Raw genomic sequence first — 23,372 nt, forward strand, 5'->3', positions numbered from 1 at the left:
CATAACTCAAGCGGCTGATTTCGAAAAGATAAATCTGGAATTTTAATTTGGAGCATCACACTCGGATTGGGGTAGGTTACATATTGTACGCGTAGGCACCACTTAATAACGAGCTTTCACAGACTTGAAGCAGTAATTTGTAGTGACAAATTAGTTCGTTTCACCTCGCATATATTAGGTGGCTGCGACTGGATGCGATTTAAAAATAGGAAATGCCATCCTGTCGCAGCTTCCTCCGAACAAGAGATGAAGATTAGTTCGGGGTTTGTGGGTTCAATTATAATGTTCACTGATGGACGTGTTTGGTTTTTCTGCATGGACGACATAGTTCATTAAAATGGGGGAAGGTTTTAGTTTGAGTGGAACCAAGAGGTTCACGACAACCTTGAAATAATGGTACCTTTATGGGATTTAAGGAGAAACTGAATCGGAAAGTTCTACTTTCATCTAAGGAACACAAATCGACAAATCTCATCCAAACATTTATCGATTGTTGAAAAAACGAAACGAAACATAAACGTATGGCTGGACAATGAATGGTTCAGTACCTACATCCGAATCTATCTGATTAGTTGCATCAGATCAGAAGACCTAAAAAAATTGTTGTATCGTGCGTTTTGGGGTAGAAAATTGAAACAGTTTATTGAAAGTGCTTATGTTGACAAAGTGCTATAATTTTTTCCCTATTTCACTTCATTTTTACGAAGATTGTTGGGGGTTTCGAACAAGAAGATTGTGATGACCATTGTGGAAAAATTTGTGAATAATTTAGACGAATTTTATTGGTTAGATTTTGAACTAATATTCAATTCTTTTACACCTGGTTCTAAGTATTTTTCTGTGATTTGGTATATCGAAATGAGTCATTTCATAAAATCAATTCTACTGAGACTGAGGGTTCTTGAGAACTATAAGAGCTAGAAGAAAAGGGATGACACATTTCCTAGCTCTTTTTCAGAGAAACAAAAAACGGTGAAAACCGTAGCCTCCTTCGATTCTTCTTTTTTGAGTTATTAGCAAAAAATGAGATTTTGACGATTTCGAAAAGTTCTCATAACTTTTTTGTTTTGAAGTTACAGATCTGAAACTTGAACCTACAGGCACTTTTTCACTAGAATACACTGACGAGCTCAAAATATTTTTTCATTTCGAATCATTAGCCGAACTTTCGTTTTTTTAAATGCAAACTTTTATTGAATTTGTTATTTTTGAATTGGAAAAATCTTTCGTCAGTAGATTCTACGTATAAAAGTACCTAAGAAGGTTTAAGTTTCAGATCTGTAACTTCGAAGACAAAAAAGTTATGAGAACTTTTCGAAATCGTCAAAATTTAATTTTTTTCTTATATGTAACTCAAAAACGAAGAATCGTAGGAGGCTACGGTTTTCACCATTCTTTGTTTCTCTGAAAAAGAGCTAAAAATGTATAATCTGTTTTCTTCTAGCTCTTATAGTTCTCGATATCCCCTCAGTAAACTACGACTTTTGTACAGGGTGGGCAAAATAGGTGATAGGTACCTGAATTACAACTTTTTCAACTCAACGAGATAGAGGAAAATGGATGGCACATTACGGTCGTCATTTTTCGAGAAACTAATGATGCCATCAACTGCATTCCTCTATCTTCTTTTGTTTTCGAGTTATAGGCCAAAATTAATATTTCAACTTTGGTCATTATCTCAGTTTCTGTTCGTGCAAGGATGTTGAAATGAAAACATTATATAGGCACTGTTTGATAGCATTCCTGTGGCGTACTATGATTTTTTCCAACAGGTATTTGATGAGCTATAACATAAAGATGTGTTTTTCTTATGAAAACAGTAGTTTGAAATGACTTAGAAAGACTAATGGTGATGTATGATATATTTCTGAAAATGGCGATTCTTTCTAAGTCATTTTGAACTACTGTTTTCATTGGAAAAAACATTACTTTACGTTTTAGCTCAGCTAATAAACCTGTTGGAAAGAATCATAGTACGCCACTGGATTGCTATCAAAAAAGTGTCTCCATAATGTTTTTATTTCAACATCCTAACACAAACAGAAGCGGAGATAATGACCAAAGTTGAAATCGCCCAAATTTCAATTTTGGCCTATAACTGGAAAACAAAAGAAGATATAGGAATGCAGGTGATGGCATTATAAGTTTCTAGAAAAAAGGCGACCGTGATGTTCCATTCATTTTCCTCTATCTCGTAGGGTTAGAAAGTTGCAGTTCAGGTATAGATATCATCAATTTTGTCCACCCTGTACATACAGACATAAGAGAGTCTAACACTCCAACCTGATATTTCCTTAAATTTCCCTTGTTTATTCAATTTTTTTTATTGAGCCAAAAATCAGAATAAAGTCAGGTACCCACGCACACTCCAGATCTGCTCATGTATGCGCTCACGTGTATGAGGATTGGAGCGCGGTCGTTTCCTCAGCATGAATTATTTTCTGTACTATAGAATCCTCTCCCTTTATTTGCCGACGCTACTATTAGTCGTATTCGGGTTCGGCTTTCTGACAGTCCGAGAATTGTTCTAGGACTGCGCAAAACTCTTGCGCCCTAGTATTAAATCCTCTGCGCAGTTCTAGAACCATCCTCGGACCGTCCAAAAGCCGAACCCGAATACAGCTATTATTAGTCGTATTCGGGTTCGGCTTTCTGACAGTGCGAGAATTGTTCTAGGACTGCGCAAAACTCTTGCGCCCTAGTATTAAATCCTCTGCGCAGTTCTAGAACCATCCTCGGACCGTCCAAAAGCCGAACCCGAATACAGCTATTAAATCCGGTCCGTAGGAGCCGACCGATGGCCACATGTTCCAAATTATATGTACCGCACGAGATGTTTAAGCTAATTGATAGCAAATTACCGCAGTGCGAGATTTAATTTACGATTGGCGGTCGAAAAAGCGACTTGCCGGGCCGTGGAGCGGACGTGGACGAGGCCAATTATTTGATTTGAATTCCGTCTTGGCGGAACGCGTTTCACGCTACACGATACGCAATTAGGGTCTCTTTTCAATAGATACGAGACTTTGAAATAGTAACGGGGGCTATGGGAACTAATTGGGTGATATTCCGAGCCAAGGAGTGGGGGGTACTAATTGTCACCAGTTTGTCACCAACCACCGAGGTATTTTCGACGGGACAGTTGCTCATTTCTGTGGTTAATTTCATGAATGGCGACATACAGATGTTAGTTATATGTAGTTGAATAGCCGACGATGTTGAATCGGGATTTACTCGAGCTTCGTGGAGACCTAGTGGATTTTGAAGATTAGATGGTAGAAAGAAAAAAAGCTTCTATGATGTATGCACTTTCAGAGGTGGGGAAAGCGTCTGCAAGGTCTCAAAGATGTAAAAAAAAACATCAGGTGGACATACTCGAAAGTGTCAGATTAAAAAACTGTATATGCCCTACGTGTCTCTGATAATAAATACATGTTGATCTGGTAAGATTTTTATGTTATTATGTTAATTGGACCCAAAGGAAGCTACTTTTCAAGAGACTGACAATTCGGCCTGGACGCAAGGTCACAGTGGTCCTTTGAAAATGCAAAAAAAAATCGTTACTTGTACATACTCGAGCGTGTCAGATTTCCATAGAGATAGTTAATCTCGGTATTCCAGACGTGTTGACCCATTAATCTGACACTAATCACGGGGGTTTTCTTAATCTGACAGTTTGAAGCTGACAACAAGGCATTTTTTTCAAATATCTCCCTTTCTGTACCTCTAATCGTTTCTGTATTCATTATGAAAGTTGTAGATAATAAAATTCTATACAACTTTTGTCTGAAGCATTTCTACATACTCTTAACCGTTTTCGAGTTAGAGGTCGATAAGGGCGAGGAGCTTAGCCACACATGCGAAAGGCCAAGGTCAATGTAAAAACCCAGTCTAACATACATTCATCGCCATATAACTCAAAAACGTCCAAACGTAGAAAAAATTGCTTCGGACAAAATTTGTAGCAAATATTATGCTCTACAACTTTTATAATGAATGCGGAAACAATTTGAAGACCAGAAAAGGAGATAATTCAAAAAAACTGATTTTTGTGACCTTTATGGCCAATTTTTATTGTTTCGGCTTGCTGAAACTGTCAGATTATATATTTTTTCGTCATTCTTGAATCATTACCTTCAATATAAAAAAAAGCCACCGCGCTCGAGAATGTACACTTTACTTTTTTTTTGCAAGTTTGGCGCTCTCCCACACTGTTTCGTCACGCTTAAATTGTCAGATTAAGAGAATTCGTTTCAACATCTAATTAGGCACATATATCTTAATCTGACACGCTCGAGTACAATGATCTTTTTTTTTACTATTCTGATAGGCTGTCCTATACAATCCTCCCCTATATCTAGGTCTAATTTTTGGTAGAGGGACTCTACAGGGTCCAAGGTATCTCCCTTTATATTAATCTGACAAGCTCGAGTAAATCCCGAATTTCCCTATTGGGTTCCCCAACTATTAATAACGATTGTTATCGTTATAAATACTTGCTTACAGGCTGATTGACTTTTTAGGCAACATCAACTCTTGTCAAGCATGTGCATATTATGTGTCTATAATTCAATCTTTCATAGCAAATATATATGGAATTCTAATATAGAATTAGAAAGAAAAGGAAATGAAACGACTAAAATGATGTCAGCTTCATCACAGCCTTTTGAAGCACTCTATAGACGACTGTGGCACCATCTTGTGTTTCAACTATGTTACTAAGACTCTAAGACAAGTAGCGGACACATGCAGGGGGAGGCGCCTCACCTTTAAATACACCCTGTGACCCTGTACCATAAAAGATGTAGATAAATTCAAAAGAGTGTTTTATGATATCCCGAAGAATGCTAGAAATATGCTCACCATGTACGCAGATGACACAGGAATAGCGTTCAGACATCGACGCCCAGAGATCATACACCAGAGACTGCAGGAAGCCATAGATGAATAACTCAAATGGTGCAAAAGAGAAGATTGAGGATGGAAGAAAACCTTGAAGTTGATAAAGAAGAGGTTGAATGGAAAAATGAGGCAACATACCTAGGAGTGAAGCTTGACAGAGGACTTACATGGAAAAACCACATCAAATGTGCAGTTGATGTGATGCAATGAGTAGACTTTATCCACTCATAGGCAGAAGAAGTCATATGAATAAGAACATCAAGTTGACGATGATTAAAACTATCGCGCGACCACAACTCACATATGGATCGGCGGCATGGGGTTTCGCAGCCAAGACCCACATCAAGAGAATACAAACCACTGAGAATAAACTCCTTAGAATGGCGATGGATGTACCGTGGTTTGTTAGGAACAAACAAATCTACAAGGACTTAGAAAGGGAACCAGCTACAGAATTTATGAAGAGAAAGGCTGAAAGGATATTCGACAAAGCCAAACAACATCCAAATGAGGAACTACGAAGATTAGTCGACTACGATCCAACAGGAGAACCTAGAAGGTCAAGAACCTACCACCGAAGACCGAGAGATCAGTTAAGGATTTAAGTAACCAAAGAAGAAGAAAGCTATAGGCAGCATTCAACTATCAACACGCCTTTTATTCATTCATTCATTGCTGTATCCCGTTACCGGAAATAAATCTCACACGACTATGATCGTGTGAGAGTCCAGAAACCATAAGAGTCAAGGTTAATAGGCAAAATGCCCGGAACCTATGAAGAAGCAGTTAAGGGATTTTAGTGGGTCTCGAGCTCAAGAGAGTGAGAATCCCCACACTGTCCCCCCCTCAGGAGAGAGTGGTTCGGCTGTCTTGCAGATTTTCCCCCAGCTACACCAAAAAAAAAAAAAGAGTGAAGAAAAACAAATTTCTCACTTTCCTAGCGGTGAAAAGCCGTTGACTCTTTAACTGATGACGATCCTGTTTGAAAAATCGCAATCGCTGCACTAAGAATGGAATGTATGGTTGACACAGCTATAGTTATGAGTTTGAACAAACAACGTGCAAAAGCTACAGACTTAACGTTGCACTTCTTCGTCTTCGAGAGCTAGTTTAGCGCGTTTTCCCCACAACAGACGTTGAATAAATCATAGCCCATTTGGTGTTTGTTCAATCCAGTCTGGAACAGCCGAAATGACAAAGACAAACATTGCGATCGTTTCCTGGACAAGCACTCCTCTTGAAGAGGCCGGCAATAAGCTAAAACTCTTCGACAATCCTCCTATCTCAGACTCCCGGCTTTGAACTCGCCCCAAACGAAATGAAATTATAAAGGGGCAAATATGCATTAAGCAATTAAACTGGCGCGTATACGCAATGTACATAAAGGAACCCCAGAACCTCCGAGGTTCGTCAACAGAATCGAAAACGTTTTCGGATCGAACCGGGCTTTTAAGTCTGTCCTTCTGAAAGGGAGGCGGAAGTGTCGGCAAATAGAGCAAGAGTTGATTCTATTACGGGCTCTATTATGTCCTGATCGAAATGAAATTGACACATCTGCTAGTTAGAGCCGTCACCTTCGGGATTTGGCAGGGGGTTCTCCTTTCCCTTGCGGTCTTGAAAACCCTTCTTTCTGCCTCGGACGTTGGTCTATCAGATAGTGGATGTTTACTCATTTTTGCAGATAGGATTCTACGGATTTTTATCCGATAATACACGAACACATGTTGGCTCATTTTCAAGACAATCCAGTCGATTTGTTGCCCAGTCCTCTGGATAGATCATAGAACACGTCTAGCACATTATGTGAAGAAGATTACTGCGTTTACCACCAGACCCACTAGAAACGAAACAGCGCCAACGGCTCTGTAGGTTGGCAGAACTTAATTCAGGGTGGTCCAGATCGTAACCAAGAAATTTCAACCACGTATTCTACATCAAAATTAAGCCCTAGTTTGTCATATAAACATATGTCGAGAAATGTTTCCTCTCCGAGATACGGGGTGTTAAAATTGTGGAAAAAAAAACTGTTTTTTAGTGATAACTTTCACACTGCTTGAAATATTTTTATGAAATTTGAGACATAGGTTTTGAGCGTCAAGGAGCACTTTTTGCATAATATCATTTTTATTCTATTCTACCAGTGGCGCCCGTACTGCAGCGTGACTGAATATTTTCAGATGAAAAAATGATACGCCACTGGTTTTTCCGACAATAAAAGTTACTATTTAAATCCTTATTTAATCTGGAGCAAATTCGGTTTCTTGACTTTTTGCTGTACGAGGCACCGTTTCCGGTTAAAAAAATAAAACACATTCTCATGCATGAAGAAATCGCCAAAATTTGATATGGTAGGACCTACCATATCAAATTGGGTACTTTGGCTGAATACAACTCTGTTGGAAAGATTCACAGAGATGTGCATGCAGTGTCACAGTTTTATCTAGTTGTTCTGAAGGAAATTCTGTTTTTCCAGGGGTGGCACAGCTCATTAGGAAAACTTAAAATGGCTATATCTTTTTATCAGGGCCGAATCGGAAAAAATAGTATAGGTAAAAAGTGTTTCTTTTGACCTCAAGAATCTACCGTTGAAATATTTGTACGAGTCAAAGACTCACCCTGAAGAATTCTTCAAATAAAAAGTCAGATCAAACTCACCTCATTCGTCAATTTGACAAGTGTGAAGATAGTGGTGATTCAACATTTTATGATTGTTTTTCAAGACAAATCGAACTTTAAAAGTGGATGTCCTGGCCTGTGCCAGTTTCTTCTTTGATTTCTGATGAATACTTCCTTTGATATCAAGCGAAAACGATCGTAGAAAGACGACTAGAGATGTGACAACACCTTTATCCTCGCAGATCGAAAACATATAATAACGGGTTATGTTTAGAAGCATAAGAAGAGGACGAAAATGACCCTGCTGTCTCTGCCATCAAACTATAAATACTGCCGTTGTAAATATGTCTCCAGATCATTTTCAACCTTACTAACTAGCGATCGTTAAAGCTTCTTCACTTTGGTCTATTTCCGGTAAAACCGAGCTAACTGTACGGAATTTGAAGTTTTCAACAAAAAGCATCACCCGAAAATAATCGTGATAAATGGTATTTCGTACTTTTCTGTTATCCCGAATATTAAGATGTTGGCAATTTGCCTGGTTTCAATTTTGGGCTGTGCCCACTCCGTTTGTGCGGGATTTCGAATGATGCTCATTAAGTCTCGAATGTCCTTAATGAGCAATTGAAATTTTAAGTAGCGATTGATCGTTGAAGATGCCAGGGATTCTAATGAGCCATTTCCCACAAGTCAACGAAATAAGTCACTTCTTTATGGCAGTTCAACCTCAACTCTATACTGGTTTAATACCGAAGGTGACCAATTTCCTTAAGCAAGAGCTCCTCCTCGAAATTCTGAGACGCATACAAGTCAGAATTCTGAGATGAAAGCCGAAAATTCTGACTTGCAAGTAAGAAATCTGTGATACAAGTCGAGATTCTGATATAGGTACCTACAAGTCAGAATTCTCAGTTATATGTCAGAATTCTGAGATACAGGTCAGAATTCTCAGCTGCAAGTCGATTTTCTACGATGCAAGTCAGAATTTGTTGTCTCAAGTCAGAATTTGTTGTCTCAAGTCAAAATTCCGAGATACACATGTCAGAATTCTGAGCTGCAAATAGAAATTCTGCTTTTTATCTCAGAATTCCGACTTTTAACTAAGAATTCTGACTTCTGCCTCAGAATTTCGACTTATTGCTACTCAGAAACCTGCGTTTTATCCCGGAATTCCTACTTGATACTCAGAATTCTTACTTACGGGTCAGAATTCTTACTTCTATCTCAGAATTCTGACTTTTATCTCAGAAACCTGCGATTTATCTCGGAATTCCTACTTGCTACTCAGAATTCGTACTTACGGGTCAGAATTCCTACTTCTATCTCAGAATTCTGACTTTTATCTCAGAATTATATGTTGAATGTTCGAAATTCTGAGAATAAAGTCAGAATTCTGAGATAGAAGTAGGAATTCTGAACCGTAAGTAAGAATTCTGAGTATCAAGTGGAAATTCCGGGATAAAACGCAGGTTTCTGAGTAGCAATAAGTCGAAATTCTGAGGCAGAAGTCAGAATTCTTAGTTGAAAGTCTGAATTCTGAGATAAAACGCAGGTTTCTGAGTTACAATAAGTCGAAATTCTGAAGCAGAAGTCGGAATTCTTAGTTTTGTCGGAATTCTGAAGTAGAAGTTAGAATCCTGAGTTACAAAGAGGAATTCTGAGATACAAGTCAGAATTCTCAGCTAGTAATCGATATTCTGTGATGCAAGTCAAAATGCGGAGTTTCAAGTCGGAATTCTGAGTCGCAAGTCGAAATTCTGTGTTGCAAGTTGAAATTCTGAGACAAGACAGAATTCTCTATTGAAATTCGGAATTCTGACATGCAAGTCGGAAGTTTCAGTTCCAAGGAGATGTTGCAGTAGGCGGTTGATTTTTATCGTTTTGATGGTTAGTTGAAATTGGTAGAATTCCGACTTGAAACTGAAAATTCTGACTTGAATATCGAAATTTTTAATTATTTTAACTCAGAATTCTGACTTCTATCTCAGAATTCCCTTAGAATTTTAATTTCCATCTCAGAATTCCTGCCCCTATATCAGAATTACGACATACAATTAAAAATTCTCAGATACAAGTCTGAATTTTAACTTGCAAGTCAGAATTCTGAGTTAGAATTGAAATTGGTTGAAATTTGTAAAATACTGACTTCAAACTCAGAATTTTGACTTGTATCCCAAAATTTCCAATTATTGTAACACGGAATTCTGACTTTCATCACTGAATTCTGACTTTCATCACAGAATTCTGACTTTAATCACAGAAATCTGACTTTCGTCACAGAATTCTGACCTTCCTCACAGAATTCTGACTTTTTTTTTTTGACAGAATTCTGACTTTCCTCGCAGAATTCTGACTTTCCTCACAGAATTCTGACTTTCCTCACAGAATTCTGACTTTCTTCACAGAATTCTGACTTTCATCACAGAATTCTGACTTTCTTCACAGAATTCTGACTTTCATCACAGAATTCTGACTTCAATCACAGAATTCTGACTTGCATATCAGAATTCCGACTTGCGAGTCGAAATTACACATTTGGAAAAAATATTTTCATTCGGAACTTCAACGCTTCCATAAAAACTTATGTCAGAAATCCCCATGATCCGATTAAATGAAATAACACCTAATAAACCAAAATGAGCACTTCAGAGGCAAATAATTAGCAACAGTGGGCTAATGACCAACATCGACAACAAACATCGCGTACGGCCACTCAATTCACGTCCGAATCAATATGGCGCGGACGCAAAACATATGGACGCCTCATAATGCGATAATTAAATCCGAAATCCTGTCTCATAGAGCCCCAATAGGGCGTTGATGAGCTATAATTCAAATTCTCATAATGACAAACAGTATAATTCCCCACTAATTAAACGAGCACCAGTAACATTTTCAACTCTACTAAATTTAAATTGTTTCGCCAGCTCGTTCCCGGATAAGTGGCCTTTGTTTCAAAATATCCCCTGCAATCAGGCTCTGATAATTTCCCGGCTCTCTCTCCTTTTGTTATTACAAATCATATTCATAATTACAAAGCAAATAAACCGTCTGTCTCCTCCGTGTTTAAAAGCGCCCCTCCTACGGGCGAGCCGCCAATGGCGTGGCCGCCTCAACGATCCCCGGCCCAATGGAGTGTGACGCCTCCCCACCACGCGCGAGCGTGCGATAATTCGCCATTCTGCGCGACGTGCCGCATTTGATGTAGCCGCAACTCCGGTTTAGTAGCTCGAAACCCGGTTATCCGGCATATCGACGGGTTTGACAATTCGGCGATGCGGTAAACAGCCTTTAATGATGACAATGCTAATGATGGAACGCGCCAAACCGGAAGACGTCGAGAAGGATCGCTCGCCGATCCGGCCCGAAGGACCAATCTTTTTGCTGCCCAAGAGGATGTCCGACGATTCACGGGACGCCGACATGTGCGATAAACTGACGGACGACGACGACGTGGACGTGGAAAATGACGATACGTCGTCCTTGTGTCCGGTGGACCTGACCAGGAGGCACGACAAGTTGAGGAGCTTCGAGGGGTTGATACAGAAGAATGACTCTAATAGTGAATTTTTGTACAGTAAGGACTCCAAGGGGTCGGAGAGTGTTTGTAGTGATCTCAGTAGATCTCAGTCGCCTCCGGACAGGAGTCCGTCCGTCATTTCGAACAATAGAAGGTTGGCGTTTTCCGTCGAGAATATCCTGGACCCGAATAAGTTTACGGGTAGGCAAAATGTTTATAGTGACGAGATGTGTTGTTGGAAACCGATGGACGAGACGGCAGACTATGAAGAAAGTGAAACTGGTGAGTTCAATTTTTTTTCCACTCGGTTTCTTCGATCCTTTTCCTGCAACAAACTAAGCAATTTTCAAGGAGAACATATTTAATACCGCCTCTGAAACCTTCTGTGGTAGTTGTGACCAAGACCAACGCGTGCTCTAGTAACGTTAGTTACCAGAACGCGACAGTTGAGTAACATTGAGGTTCTGAACTGGTTACGAACACCTGCGCTGCTCACCGATTCACCTCTTCGCTCAATGTAAGGTGGCTTTTAGGAGATTTGAGGTAATTTTTGCAGCGCCTGAAAGCTCAGATGAGGTTTTGCGTGTCGCGTATATTGTTTGTTTAGTTCATTATCGATTTGACCGCAAAATTATGATCTTTTAGAGTAGGAGTTGATGTAGATGATTCGCGAGATGATTCGTAATGTTATGGAGTACCTATTGACGAGAAATTTCAGGATTATCTTGTTGAGTGAAACAGTAACATTGGAGATATTAGTTCGGAAGCTACTGCCTTAAGTATAGGGATAATTATAACCGTTACAAAAACACAAACAAATCTTTATCAGTCAATTCCTCAATCACGAAGATTAGTTATGTCTTTTAAAAGGGTTGAACCTTGTGAATTGAATGCGGATTTCCTTTAGGTACCTACAATGTGTCAAAAATAGGCTATTCACAGCAAAGAAATTATACTTCACCATTTATTCAAAATACTGTTGGGCGCAGCGTCACTCGCTAATACTAACTGTCTGACAATCTGGTAGCTTTAGAAGCGCTTTCATAAAACTGATTGTCCGATCAACGATTTCTAGAATGTAATTACCGAAACCTTTTCATTTTTGAATATATTGAAGAAGTATATAACAAATGAGAATAATTGATTGGACGTATAAACATGATAATTTGATGGTAGAATGATATTCCGAATGATCATCACTGAATAAATGATTGAAAAACAAACTGACGTCTTTTCGTCGATCAAGCGTTGATTCCCCGATCAAGATTTATGAAACCCGTGGTTAGTATACCGCATCGTACTTTTTTAGGCTATCCATGAATCTACCAAATTTTTGGCATTTTTTTTTTAATTCACTTGAATAACTTATGCTAGGAAAACGGCATTTTGTTCCTTTGATGAAAGCGGCTAAACATGAAAGGAACAAATGCATTGGCGGTTTTACACGGTAAAGTGACTTTACTCTTACTCTTTACTCCTTTGTTTTGTGTCATATTACATTTACCTATATGTTTTCCGTTGTTTTTCCTATATGTATTCTTATTATGTAATTTTCGAAATTCTTCATCTTCTGTTTTACGCTGATTTGAGTTCTACTTAAACTCAACATTTATTTTGTCGACCGACGGTGAACCTAACCGTTTTCAGTTCTTTTCACAACATCCAAATACCTGCCTTAACTTAACTAATGTCCCAAAAGCATGTATCAAGCAATGAAATATACAGGGTGATTCTTATCTTAGCCTTTTACAAATATTTCAACACTAGATTCTTCAGGTCGAAAGAAAACCCTTTTTCCTTTACCATTTTTTCCGAATCGGCTCGGCTTAAAAGATACAGGCTGTTGAAAAACCATGAAAAAATTTTATTATTAGTTCTATCTCACAAACGGTTGTGCCGAATGAAATGAATTTCGGAATATAATTTTCCATTAATTTGATGAATATTTTTCGAACACAAGATGTCACCCACGTTTTCCAGTATTCTCATTATGACCATAAGCTCCCATAAAAATTGCAAAAATTCAAAGAACCCAACTCTAATGAATATTTGAACGTTTTGTGAAATTCTTCATATTTTCTCGTATATAATGTGCCGTTTTCGAGTAATTTGTTCAAAACTAAATATCAGTGATATTCGGAAAATTGGCTACTTTGGCTGAATACAACTCTGCTTAAAGGATCCACAGATGTGTAGTGTCAAAGATTTAGCTGGCTATTCTCAAGGTAATTCTGTTTCTCCAGGGGTGGCATAGCTCATTATAAAACCTTAGAATAGCTGTATCTATTCATCAGGTCCGAATCGGAAAAAATGGTATAGGAAAAAAATGTTTCTTTTGACCTAAAGAATTTACCGTTGAAATATTTGTACGAGCAAGGACTCAACCTGTATAAGTGCAGAATGATGCAGCTATCAGAAGAATTCTTATCGTCTGATTTTACTAAACAGGGTGTAAATGGAGAGTTGCAAAAAATTTTAGGGTCAAAACTTTTTTGGTTGAGCAGCTTCTGCTTAGATGCATATGCAGAGCCACCTGAAAAGCAGTTTTTAATTATAGAAACCACAAAACTGGTAGAAATGAAATTGGGCTGACAGATAATAAGTCTAGTAAGTTAATTTTCGGGCTATTATTCATGTACACCTTGCGTAGTGTGTGTTAAAACAACTGTTTATTATTGTAATTCAATAGAACCACATAGATACCGTCGAAGACTTTTAAAACTTCATTTCTTTCTTCTTTTCACTAAGTAAGTAAAGTTAAAAAGTACTTAAGTTGAAATCGAAGTACCTACCATCATGCTAGGATCTTTTATACGACAGAATATCGACCATATCGTGTATACCAAAAGACCAAAAACCAAAACATGGCCGTCCAAAATGGCGGAAATCTTAGACCATAGAATTTACTGCTAATTCCTCAGCTATATTTGGACCAAATCAATCGACACCAACCCCCCGAAATTGTCCACCCAGCCATACCAAAACAAGCAGACCGTGAACCGATTCCCGTTCATCGAGACGGGGGTTGGGAGGGAGGGGAAGCATCGGCGTCAAGTTGGCCGGGCATACACACATAACCAACGGACGGAATGGCGTCGATTAAAACGCCAAATCCGGGGCTCACTATGATTAAGCGCCGGTAATTCGAGAACATCGCGGACGTTTGTGAAATCAATACGTAACAACCGACAAACGTGTTAACCGCATTCATTTGTCCGTACGCCGCGGAAACAATGCGGTGCGGTGGCGCTGTCACTGTGGCCCACCGTCGGAATGGCCAACTGGGATGTCCGATCTTGTCGGTTGCCATTTGGCCCATCGATCGGGTTTATTCGAAAATTACGCTGATGGGCATGGGCGATTATGGGCCGTTTATGCCGTTTTAGAGGCTTCGGAGAGTGACAGTTGATGGGCCATGGTTTGAACATAGGTATACTTCATTCAAATTTATTTTAGCAGTCGGTTGGCCATGAAATGATTTTCTCAAGTTTTTGTAACTAGAACGAAGTAAGGTTGGCACTCATGAGATGTCGTTAATGTCATAACGCCGTTGCCACAACTAATATCAATTTTTATTACGAAAATTCGAAAATGCCGAAAGTGATTGAAAAAAGAGACAGGGTTTCAGGAAGTGCTATTTAGAATTCAGGTCCGCTCATTCAAATAGTTATACCCTGACATTCTAAAACCCTTAATACGTCAGACGATAGCGAACATATTCAATGTAACAGAACTTATATAATGTTTCATCTGAATCTAAACGATTTATATTTCAGCTGGATATTTCCACAATTAGAAAGATTGTGAATGAAGAGGATGACAAAGAATTTCCTTCTATTGGGAGACCCAAAAAAGTGGTGGCATTTGAAAATTTTATGTTTGAGTGAATAAATGCGAAAAGTTTACTACAGGATTTTCGATAAATGTCATCGGAGAATAAGTTCCCTAAAATGGATTTTTCTATTTTTCATTTGAATTGTCCTATACATTGTAAATGTCTTAAGGTACTAATAAATACCTAATTATTATTATTTCATCAATGTATTAAGATGAATAGCCACAAATACGCGCAAGTTGCCCTGTTACTTGTTTATTGATGTGGAATTTTTGTTCAGAGGTGAAGTTCATCTTGACTTGAAACTTCCTTCAATTCCTTTTACTTATATTGATGCAAGATGATTTTTGTTGAAGAATTTAACATTCTTGTAATTATCTGTTAATTCCTTCGGGAGATACCCAATTCCCAACCACTGCATCATGTGCATTTCATCTTCGGGTTAATATTTTTGAAATTTACAAATGATGTAACGTATTCAAACTTCAGCCAAAGAAGATAACGAACATTAACTCTCCTCAAGTTAGTGCATATTATGATAGTATACTGATCTCTTGTATTTTCCATGCAAATAACTGGATTTGGTATGCCTTCAATCAGTTTGTATGAACTTCAATTATGTTCGTCACATATTTTCCGAAGAGATTCGACTTTGTGATAAAATACGTAATAACAGAAACTTTTACGTAGAACGGGCAACATAGCGTTGATTTAAAACCCAAAAATGTTTTGACAAGCTTCATAACCCCACATTTTCGTACTATACAGAGTGAAATGTGTCAAATTTCCAAGGCCAACCGACTGCTAAAATAAAATTGAATGAAGTATAGCTACACGTGATAGGAAGTGTCAGATTTGGGATAATTTCGGATATTAGTTATTATTTCTTATAAAGAATGAGGAATTTATAGAGACTTATCGAAAATGAATGAAGGGATGAAAGAATTTACCGTCATTCATGCAGTAAAAGTTTGGGGTCGCCAAGTTTTTGAAAATTTCTTGATCTTGTCTTAATATCAAGACAAGATCCAGAAGTTATTTTAGATTTCTTGTCAAGAAAACAAGAGATTTTGAAATACCTTGTCTATATATAACCATGAATACGCTAAAACGTCTTTATTAGTGTAAAAGTTTACTTATTTTAACATAAAATCCATCCTATTAATATTATTTGCTCACATTTTTTGTGTAAATCAAAAATGTTTGGGATAATCTTGTTGAAACTCCAGTTGGAATCTATAGATTTGAAATGCTTATACTTTCAGGCATACAATTTTTTTACCTTTAGAAAAACATGGCACATATGTAATTTTGGCTTATTTATTATTTTCGCTGTTGGCACTTGTGTCCACCTGAATTTCGAAACAAAATCAGAATTTCTTCCTGTCAGTATTGGTACTAGTACCTACCACTATCTTGCATTGGTGAATGCTGCTGCTTTTTCTTTTTACTGACGCTTTCGCAGCTACAGTTTCAGATTCAAATTAATCATTTTCACTCGCATTAGTAGATCATTTTATATTTTTACTAAAACTTACGTTTCTCTCTATTGTTTGTTAGTGAATATTCTAAGTCAGCACCGGAGCCAAATGGCTCAGCTGACGTTCTGTTTACTGAAGAGTCAATATCACTTATGGTAAAATAAGTCTACCACTTTGTGATCATCAAGAGTGGGTATAGAAACAAGTTGCAATTCAGTTCAAAGCCGATTGAGGGGTGAAGACGTATAAGGTGGCAAAGTCAAGTTCAATTGACAGAACTGGGTCCGTAAGCAGTGGCGTATCGATAAATAATAGTAATAGGTAAAGTTAAATAGAAAATAATTTGAAACAACTTTTGTGCCAAAACGTTGTCATTATTAAAATTGCACTCTCTGATTGTACGATAGTCACGCCAATGCACACTTGTGGGACATACCAAAGGGAGCCTAGTATGTTCCATGTCCCATTGAGCCTTCTTTCTATGTTTTCTTGGTAATAATAACCTCACTCAACTAAACGGGGTAAAAAGTGCAACAGACGTCATTTTGAGTTCATCAGAAAACAAATAAATATCGGGGAACCACCAGATTTTCGTGTTAGCACGAAACGCAATGAACAGTTCGACAGATGTCACGCTGGTTAAGCAACAAATTTCAAGATCTTGAAATTTCTTGAGTCTAGACAAGAGTTAATATGCCAAGAAAACGCCAAGACAAGATTTTTGAAATTTCTTGACTTTTCCTCAAGACAAGACAAGAAGTTTGTCATCAAGACAGGAAAGTATGACAACTGACAGTTTAGGGTTAGGTTAGGTGTACTTGTTGAAAACAAGCATCGTCCACATCCCTATATCTTTCAATTTTAACCATAAAAATTCATTATTCATGGTTCCTCTATCCATCGAAAGACAAAATCTCAACAGACAGTTCTACGTTGTGAATTAAGCTACATTCACAATCAATTCACGGGCCGAAGTGCACTTCGGCACGGAAGCTTAGCATATGGCGTTCTCCGTTTCCATTCACAATGAAATTCAAGCCAAAATTTCTTGCAAGTTGCAAACTATCACTTCGGCAAGCAATTTCGTGCCGGCTATAGATGATGCTGATGCTTATGTTTTGATCAGTTACATTTTTGATTCATTTGAGTATTTGGTACCAAGATTATTGCGAATGGTAAATTTCGTGCCGAAGTGCACTTCGGCCCGCGAATTGATTGTGAATGCAGCTTTAACAAGCTATTCAATAATAATGTTCGTGCTTTCAGAGCTCAAAATACACCGTATCAAAGGTGAAAATGCTCGAAATGATTTTTAGCCCAGATTCAGGTTAATTTTTTCACGCTGTCGAATTTTGACAGACCTGGTTTTTTGTGTTAATTGAAATTCACAGTATTCACTCTCTTATAGGGTCTGCAAACCAAAGTTTTTATATAAAATCCGGTGTAGAGTCCTTTGCGAGAAGCCCGAATCTTAAAAACGCCTGGAAATAAACAAACTGGGTGAACCACCACACTGTGAGCCACAGAATCACCATATTCTTCCTGTCAAATCAATTTGGAAATACTGTAAGGTGTTCGTTGTTAAAAATTGATTGGCAATTAGCAGTTTTTTTACGTCCTAAAATGTAAACGTTTGAACCAGACATCAATACCAAAATCCTGGTAAGTCCGCCAGAAAGCCTACAAACAGATATGGAGGATGAAACTCTAGAACAGCTCGAGCAGTTCAAATACATGGGAAGCTTCATAAATACTAGGGCTAACCTAGACACGGAAATACACAACCGTATCAATTCGGCATCACGGGCATTCTGGAGGCTAAAGCAAAGAGTGTTTCAAAATGACGATCTCAATCTGTGGACCAAGACAGCTGTTTACAAAGCAGTGGTCCTCCTAACGCTTCTTTACGGAAGCGAAAGCTGGACGCCCTGCAGGCGACATATTGAACAGCTTGAACAAACGCAACAACGTCATCTAAGACGAATAATGCACATCAGATGGTTCCACAAAGTTTCGAATGCAGAAGTCTTGCAGCGCGCGAGTTGTATAACAATTGAGACTCAAGTAACGAGGTCCCGACTCAGATGGAGCGGCTACATTCTGAGGATGCAAGACACAAGACTCCCCAAAATAGCTCTGTTTGGCGAATTCACAGAGGGAGCCATGAAACCAGGAGGCCAGTATAAGCGGTTCAAGGATTTACTGCATCAATCCCTGAAATCAGTTAATGCCAAACATAACTGGGAACAACTAGCGTTAGACAGGTCACAGTGGAGGTCTATGGTGCACAGTTATAATGGAGACTCGAGAAGGATACAGGGGCGGCCAGATCTGGTTGGTGACCATCCATGCCCGGAGTGTGGAAGAATCTGTAGGTCACGGTTGGGTCTCTCCAGTCACAGGAGGGCACAAAGTCGCAATTAGCCCTAAGAAATTATAAGTCTGTTCGCACCGTTATTTTTGTTTTGTAGATTTATTCCTGGTAATGGGGTGCAGCAATAAATGAATGAATGAATGAAGTCAGTTATGCTGACATTGACCGATGTGCTGAATTGATCTGCTGACGTCTTGAAGGCTCAAACTTCTAGATACCCAACAAAATGTCCACCTTCCCAGTAAATCTCGGATGAAATTGAATCTGCCTTAGAATAATTAAATGCGACACTCAATTCTCAACAAACTCCAACCGGCGCGATATAAATCAAACTGAAATCAGCACGAAACACAAACTGCGCGGAATTCCCGAAAGGATAAACGATGATAAAGTCCGCAATAAAGACAAACTGAGCTCCTTAATGATTCAGTCCCGGGAAACTGCGGAACTCCTGAAGGAAATATCCTCCCCGTCTTCCCCCTTCCCTCCTCCACCTCCTCATAATTAATACATCTGCTTAAATCAGTAGAAGCAAAACCAAAGGATTAATTACAAAGTTCACGGCTTGATAACGAGCCCAGAGGTAATTACGTTAAGACTGTTAATTACATGTCCCGCCGTTATTCTCGTCATGCCGTATCACTTTCGGGACTTTACACCGATCCCAGCCATGGGCGGGTCGACGAGCGGGGATGAAGGCCCTTTGGAAGCCCCATTTTCTTTTTCGCTACGTGAAAAGATTCTTACATGGCGCTGTTCGACGACTTTCTACCTCATGCACACATATATTTGCCGAAGCAAATGGAGAGAATCCATCAAGAAATTTACAGATGGTTGCGCCACCTATCGCTCATTATGCGAAGGTGCTACGAGGATGTATTGATATCTAGTTAGCCTAGACCAGTTACCATAGCAACGAACAATAACTCATTAGAAGTGTCAGTGTGAAGTTCGAGGTCAAAAAAGTAAACCAGAGTTACGCAATAAATTAAAAGAAAGAATATGTCCACTGAAATTGTGAAAATCGAAAAATTGGAGTATCGAGCCATCATCAAGTATCTGTATTTAAAAGGATTAAGAGGTGAGCAGATTTACGAAGATATGTTTAATACCCTTGGTGATCAATGTCCTTCGTATGCGACCGTGAAAAATTGGACTGCAAGCTTCAAAAGAGTTAAATTTTCCATTGATGATGATGACCGATCGGGAAGGCTAGTTTCTGTGTCAGTCCCAGAAAATATTGATGCAGTTCATGACATGATTTTATCAGACCGTCGAATTGGGCTAAAACGGATATCTGAAGCACTGAATATTTCATACGAACGCGTTCATATAGTTCACGTCAATTTGGACATAAGAAAATTGCTGCAAAATGGATCCCCAAATGTTTGAATGTTGACCAAAAGCGTGCAAGGGTAGAAGCATCGCGTTCGATCTGTGCTCGATTTGAAAACGCTGTAGACTTTGTAAACGCAATTGTTTCTAGACCCAGAAACAAAGCAACAATCGATGGAATGGCGACACTCTGGTTCTCCAAGACCTAAGAAATTTTTTGTCCAAAAATCTGCTGGAAAAATTCTTGCTTCAGTTTTTTGGGATTGCCATAGAGTAATCATGATTGATTTTTTGGATAAGGGTAGAACAATAACCGGAGATTACTATTCGACATTACTGACCACTCTACGGGAAAGAATTGAAGAGAAAAGACGCGGAAAGCTATCCAAAGGTGTTTTGTTTTTGCAGGACAACACCCCTGCACACAAATCTCATGTTGCCATGCAAAAAATTCGTGATTTAGTGTTTGGACTACTAGAACACCCTTCTTATTCACCAGATTCGGCTCCTTCCGACTATCATCTCTTTCCTCAACTGAAAAAAAGTTTAAAAATGCCGTAACTTTTCTTCCAACGAAGAGGTAATAAAAGCTGTGGAGGTCTGGTTTGCTGAGCAAAAAGAAACATTTTTTTGAAAGGTCTAGAAACGTTGCAGGTTCGATGTAATAAATGTATCCAATTAAGAGGAGAATATGTTGAATAATAAAATATTTTGACATTGAAATTTTGTTTGGTTCTATAGTAGGCTGAGAATTCTTCAATATATCCTCATACTTAGGCAACACGTCCTGTGAAATTGATAATTGTAATCGTCCTTGACACCCAATTTTATCGGTAATCACAGGAAAAAATCGAAAAACTTCTTATTTGTTACATTTGAGATGTTCAACAACTGTGAATTGTCGATTAATAATGTCTTTCGAGGTAGATTCGGATTATGTTAAGATTTACCTTGCGATTTTAGAGTCTATTCTATTGGTATCTCCTTCAGAACTGTTCTTGTTAGTTCTGCTAATGGAGAGCGAACTACATACTTTGATGATAGGACAAAACAGATCTCAGGGTCGCAGAACAATGCAACCCCTCTTAAATTTACCATATACGAAGCATTGACCATCGACTTAGCATGTTTTTGTCACTCTTATCCTCATATACTGAAGATAAACTTTGACGTGGATTTTAACGCCATGAACCTATTGAAATATCTGGCACTTTGCCCAGATAAGTTAACCAAAACCTAATTATATTTTTCCGTTCCAGGAAAAGACCACAATTCAGAAGAGGAAGACGACATGCAGAGCGACATCAGCGAAGACCTCAAAGACCCAAACTCGAAGAAGAAGAAGAGCGATTCGAAGTCACAGAGTGCCGGTAAACCGCGTCGAGCCAGGACGGCCTTCACTTACGAACAATTAGTGGCCTTAGAGAACAAATTCAAGACCACCAGGTACCTGAGTGTGTGCGAAAGACTGAACCTGGCCCTCAGCCTGAGCCTGACAGAGACCCAGGTGAAAATATGGTTTCAAAACCGAAGGACAAAGTGGAAAAAGCAGAATCCCGGGATGGACGTCAACTCGCCGACCGTACCGCCACCTGGCGTCGGGTCCGGGAACGGTTTTCCCAGCTTTCCAGGGCACCACACGCACTCTGGGCTGTTGTATTCCCACCATGTGCCATACGCTTATCCCCTTCAGCCTGCTGGATCTGGGGGGTATGCTCCTTACTTTCATCTAGCTAACCACGGTCATAACTTGGGTTCTTGAAAGTTGTATTGAGGACCTTCGGACGAGGAATGTCGAAGAGGGTTGAATGTACGAATCTGAACAAGGTCGAGGAGGTTATTTAGAGATTTATTGATCGAAAATTGTGCCACTGAATTGGCACTGTTTCCCATGCACAAAAAGAACAAGCCTGGTATGTTGCTCAAGCTCAAGCATTCACATCACTCCAATTAAACGATTAAAATGCACAATCCAGACGTATCTAGTCACATTGTCGGAAACACAAACATTTCTCCCAATGGAATTGATTCGAAACCGATAAACTCGATAGGTTTCACAATGGTAACAAATAAAGACCCCTTTCGCATGTTGGCAATCTTTTGCTTTACCTTTGTTGCATTGATATCCAAGTTTCAATAAATATAAATGCAGAAAAAGGAAAGGATGCGGCTACCTGCTATTGCTACCCTAAAAGATAACAAAATTTGACTGGATCAATCTATAGAAATTTCATACGAATCATAGTTCGGTATAGTGATGTATAATCTATCTGCAATCTCTTTATTCTTTCAGGCGATCTTTATCACCTCATTCAGAGGTATTGCAATTGGTCTGTCGGTAAATTTGACAAATCAGCCATTATAGACGAAGAACTGAAGAAATGTTTTTTGTATATCGAGAGAAAGGGATCAAGCTGCAAGCAAATCGTGGAATGCATTTTGAAAGAATGTGTTCAACCTTTTTTCTCTCTTAAAAATGCATTCATTATGTGAATGACGAGAACATAGACCCAAGTTCTATTCAAGCGATCTCTGTAAATAATTCCCGAGAAAAGTAACGAAAAAACATGTTTGATTCGTACATGAAACCGAATGTGTAGAAATGTGCCATATACCATATTGTAAATAGACTGCGATTTCTTGTAGATTAGCTAGCTACTAGGAAGTAGACATTATGTACCTTGTTAGGCGCCATCAAACAGTTCGATGTAATGTTGTACATCTTATAGAACTCTGATATTTATTGAACCAAAAAATGTACCTCCCTCTGTAAATAAACCTATATCTTCTTTAGTGTTATTTTTTATTGTGAGAATCCCTTCGCAAAGTCTGAATATCATAAGCAATGAGAATGATCTACTCCAAGGCTAGGTAAAACTCTTGAAGTAACTAGAAAGCTACTCATCATAGCTCATGTTATTGAGAAAGACTTCAGTGACACTGAAAAACTAGTCATATTCTCTAGGGAAAAAATGGAAATAGAATAAGAGAAAAAAATTTCAGTAGGTAGGTAACCTTTTATCAATTAGAAAACATGTCTGCCCAATATTTGCCCCATTATTCTGAAGATAGCTATTACCCAGTTAAAAATAAAGGTAAAAGACAAGAATATTCAAAAGAATAGTTATACATATATGCCAAAAATTAGTAAGTATACACATACGCAACATTTAAGACTGAAGCGAAAGTAAATAGCATAGTAAAACAACTTTTACATAAATAATACATACGGGGAATGAATGAAAATGTAAAAGGTGATTCCTTGTCAAAAAATAGTGTGGGTCTTTCATATAAATTCACGTTATTTTC

At 38.6% G+C, this 23,372-nt stretch overlaps 1 protein-coding gene across 1 annotated transcript; it reads left to right on the plus strand.

The window, feature by feature from the left end:
• The first annotated feature begins 10,738 nt into the window (after positions 1 to 10,738).
• On the plus strand, positions 10,739 to 22,856 carry LOC123313596 (homeobox protein slou). Its single transcript, XM_044898544.1, has 2 exons — positions 10,739 to 11,320; positions 21,323 to 22,856. Exons 1-2 carry the CDS (start codon positions 10,813 to 10,815, stop codon positions 21,823 to 21,825), a joined length of 1,011 nt encoding a protein of 336 aa, XP_044754479.1. The 5' UTR covers positions 10,739 to 10,812; the 3' UTR covers positions 21,826 to 22,856.
• The last annotated feature ends 516 nt before the right edge of the window (positions 22,857 to 23,372 follow it).

This window comes from Coccinella septempunctata, chromosome 5 (assembly GCF_907165205.1).
Source record: "Coccinella septempunctata chromosome 5, icCocSept1.1, whole genome shotgun sequence".
NCBI lineage: Eukaryota > Metazoa > Arthropoda > Insecta > Coleoptera > Coccinellidae > Coccinella > Coccinella septempunctata.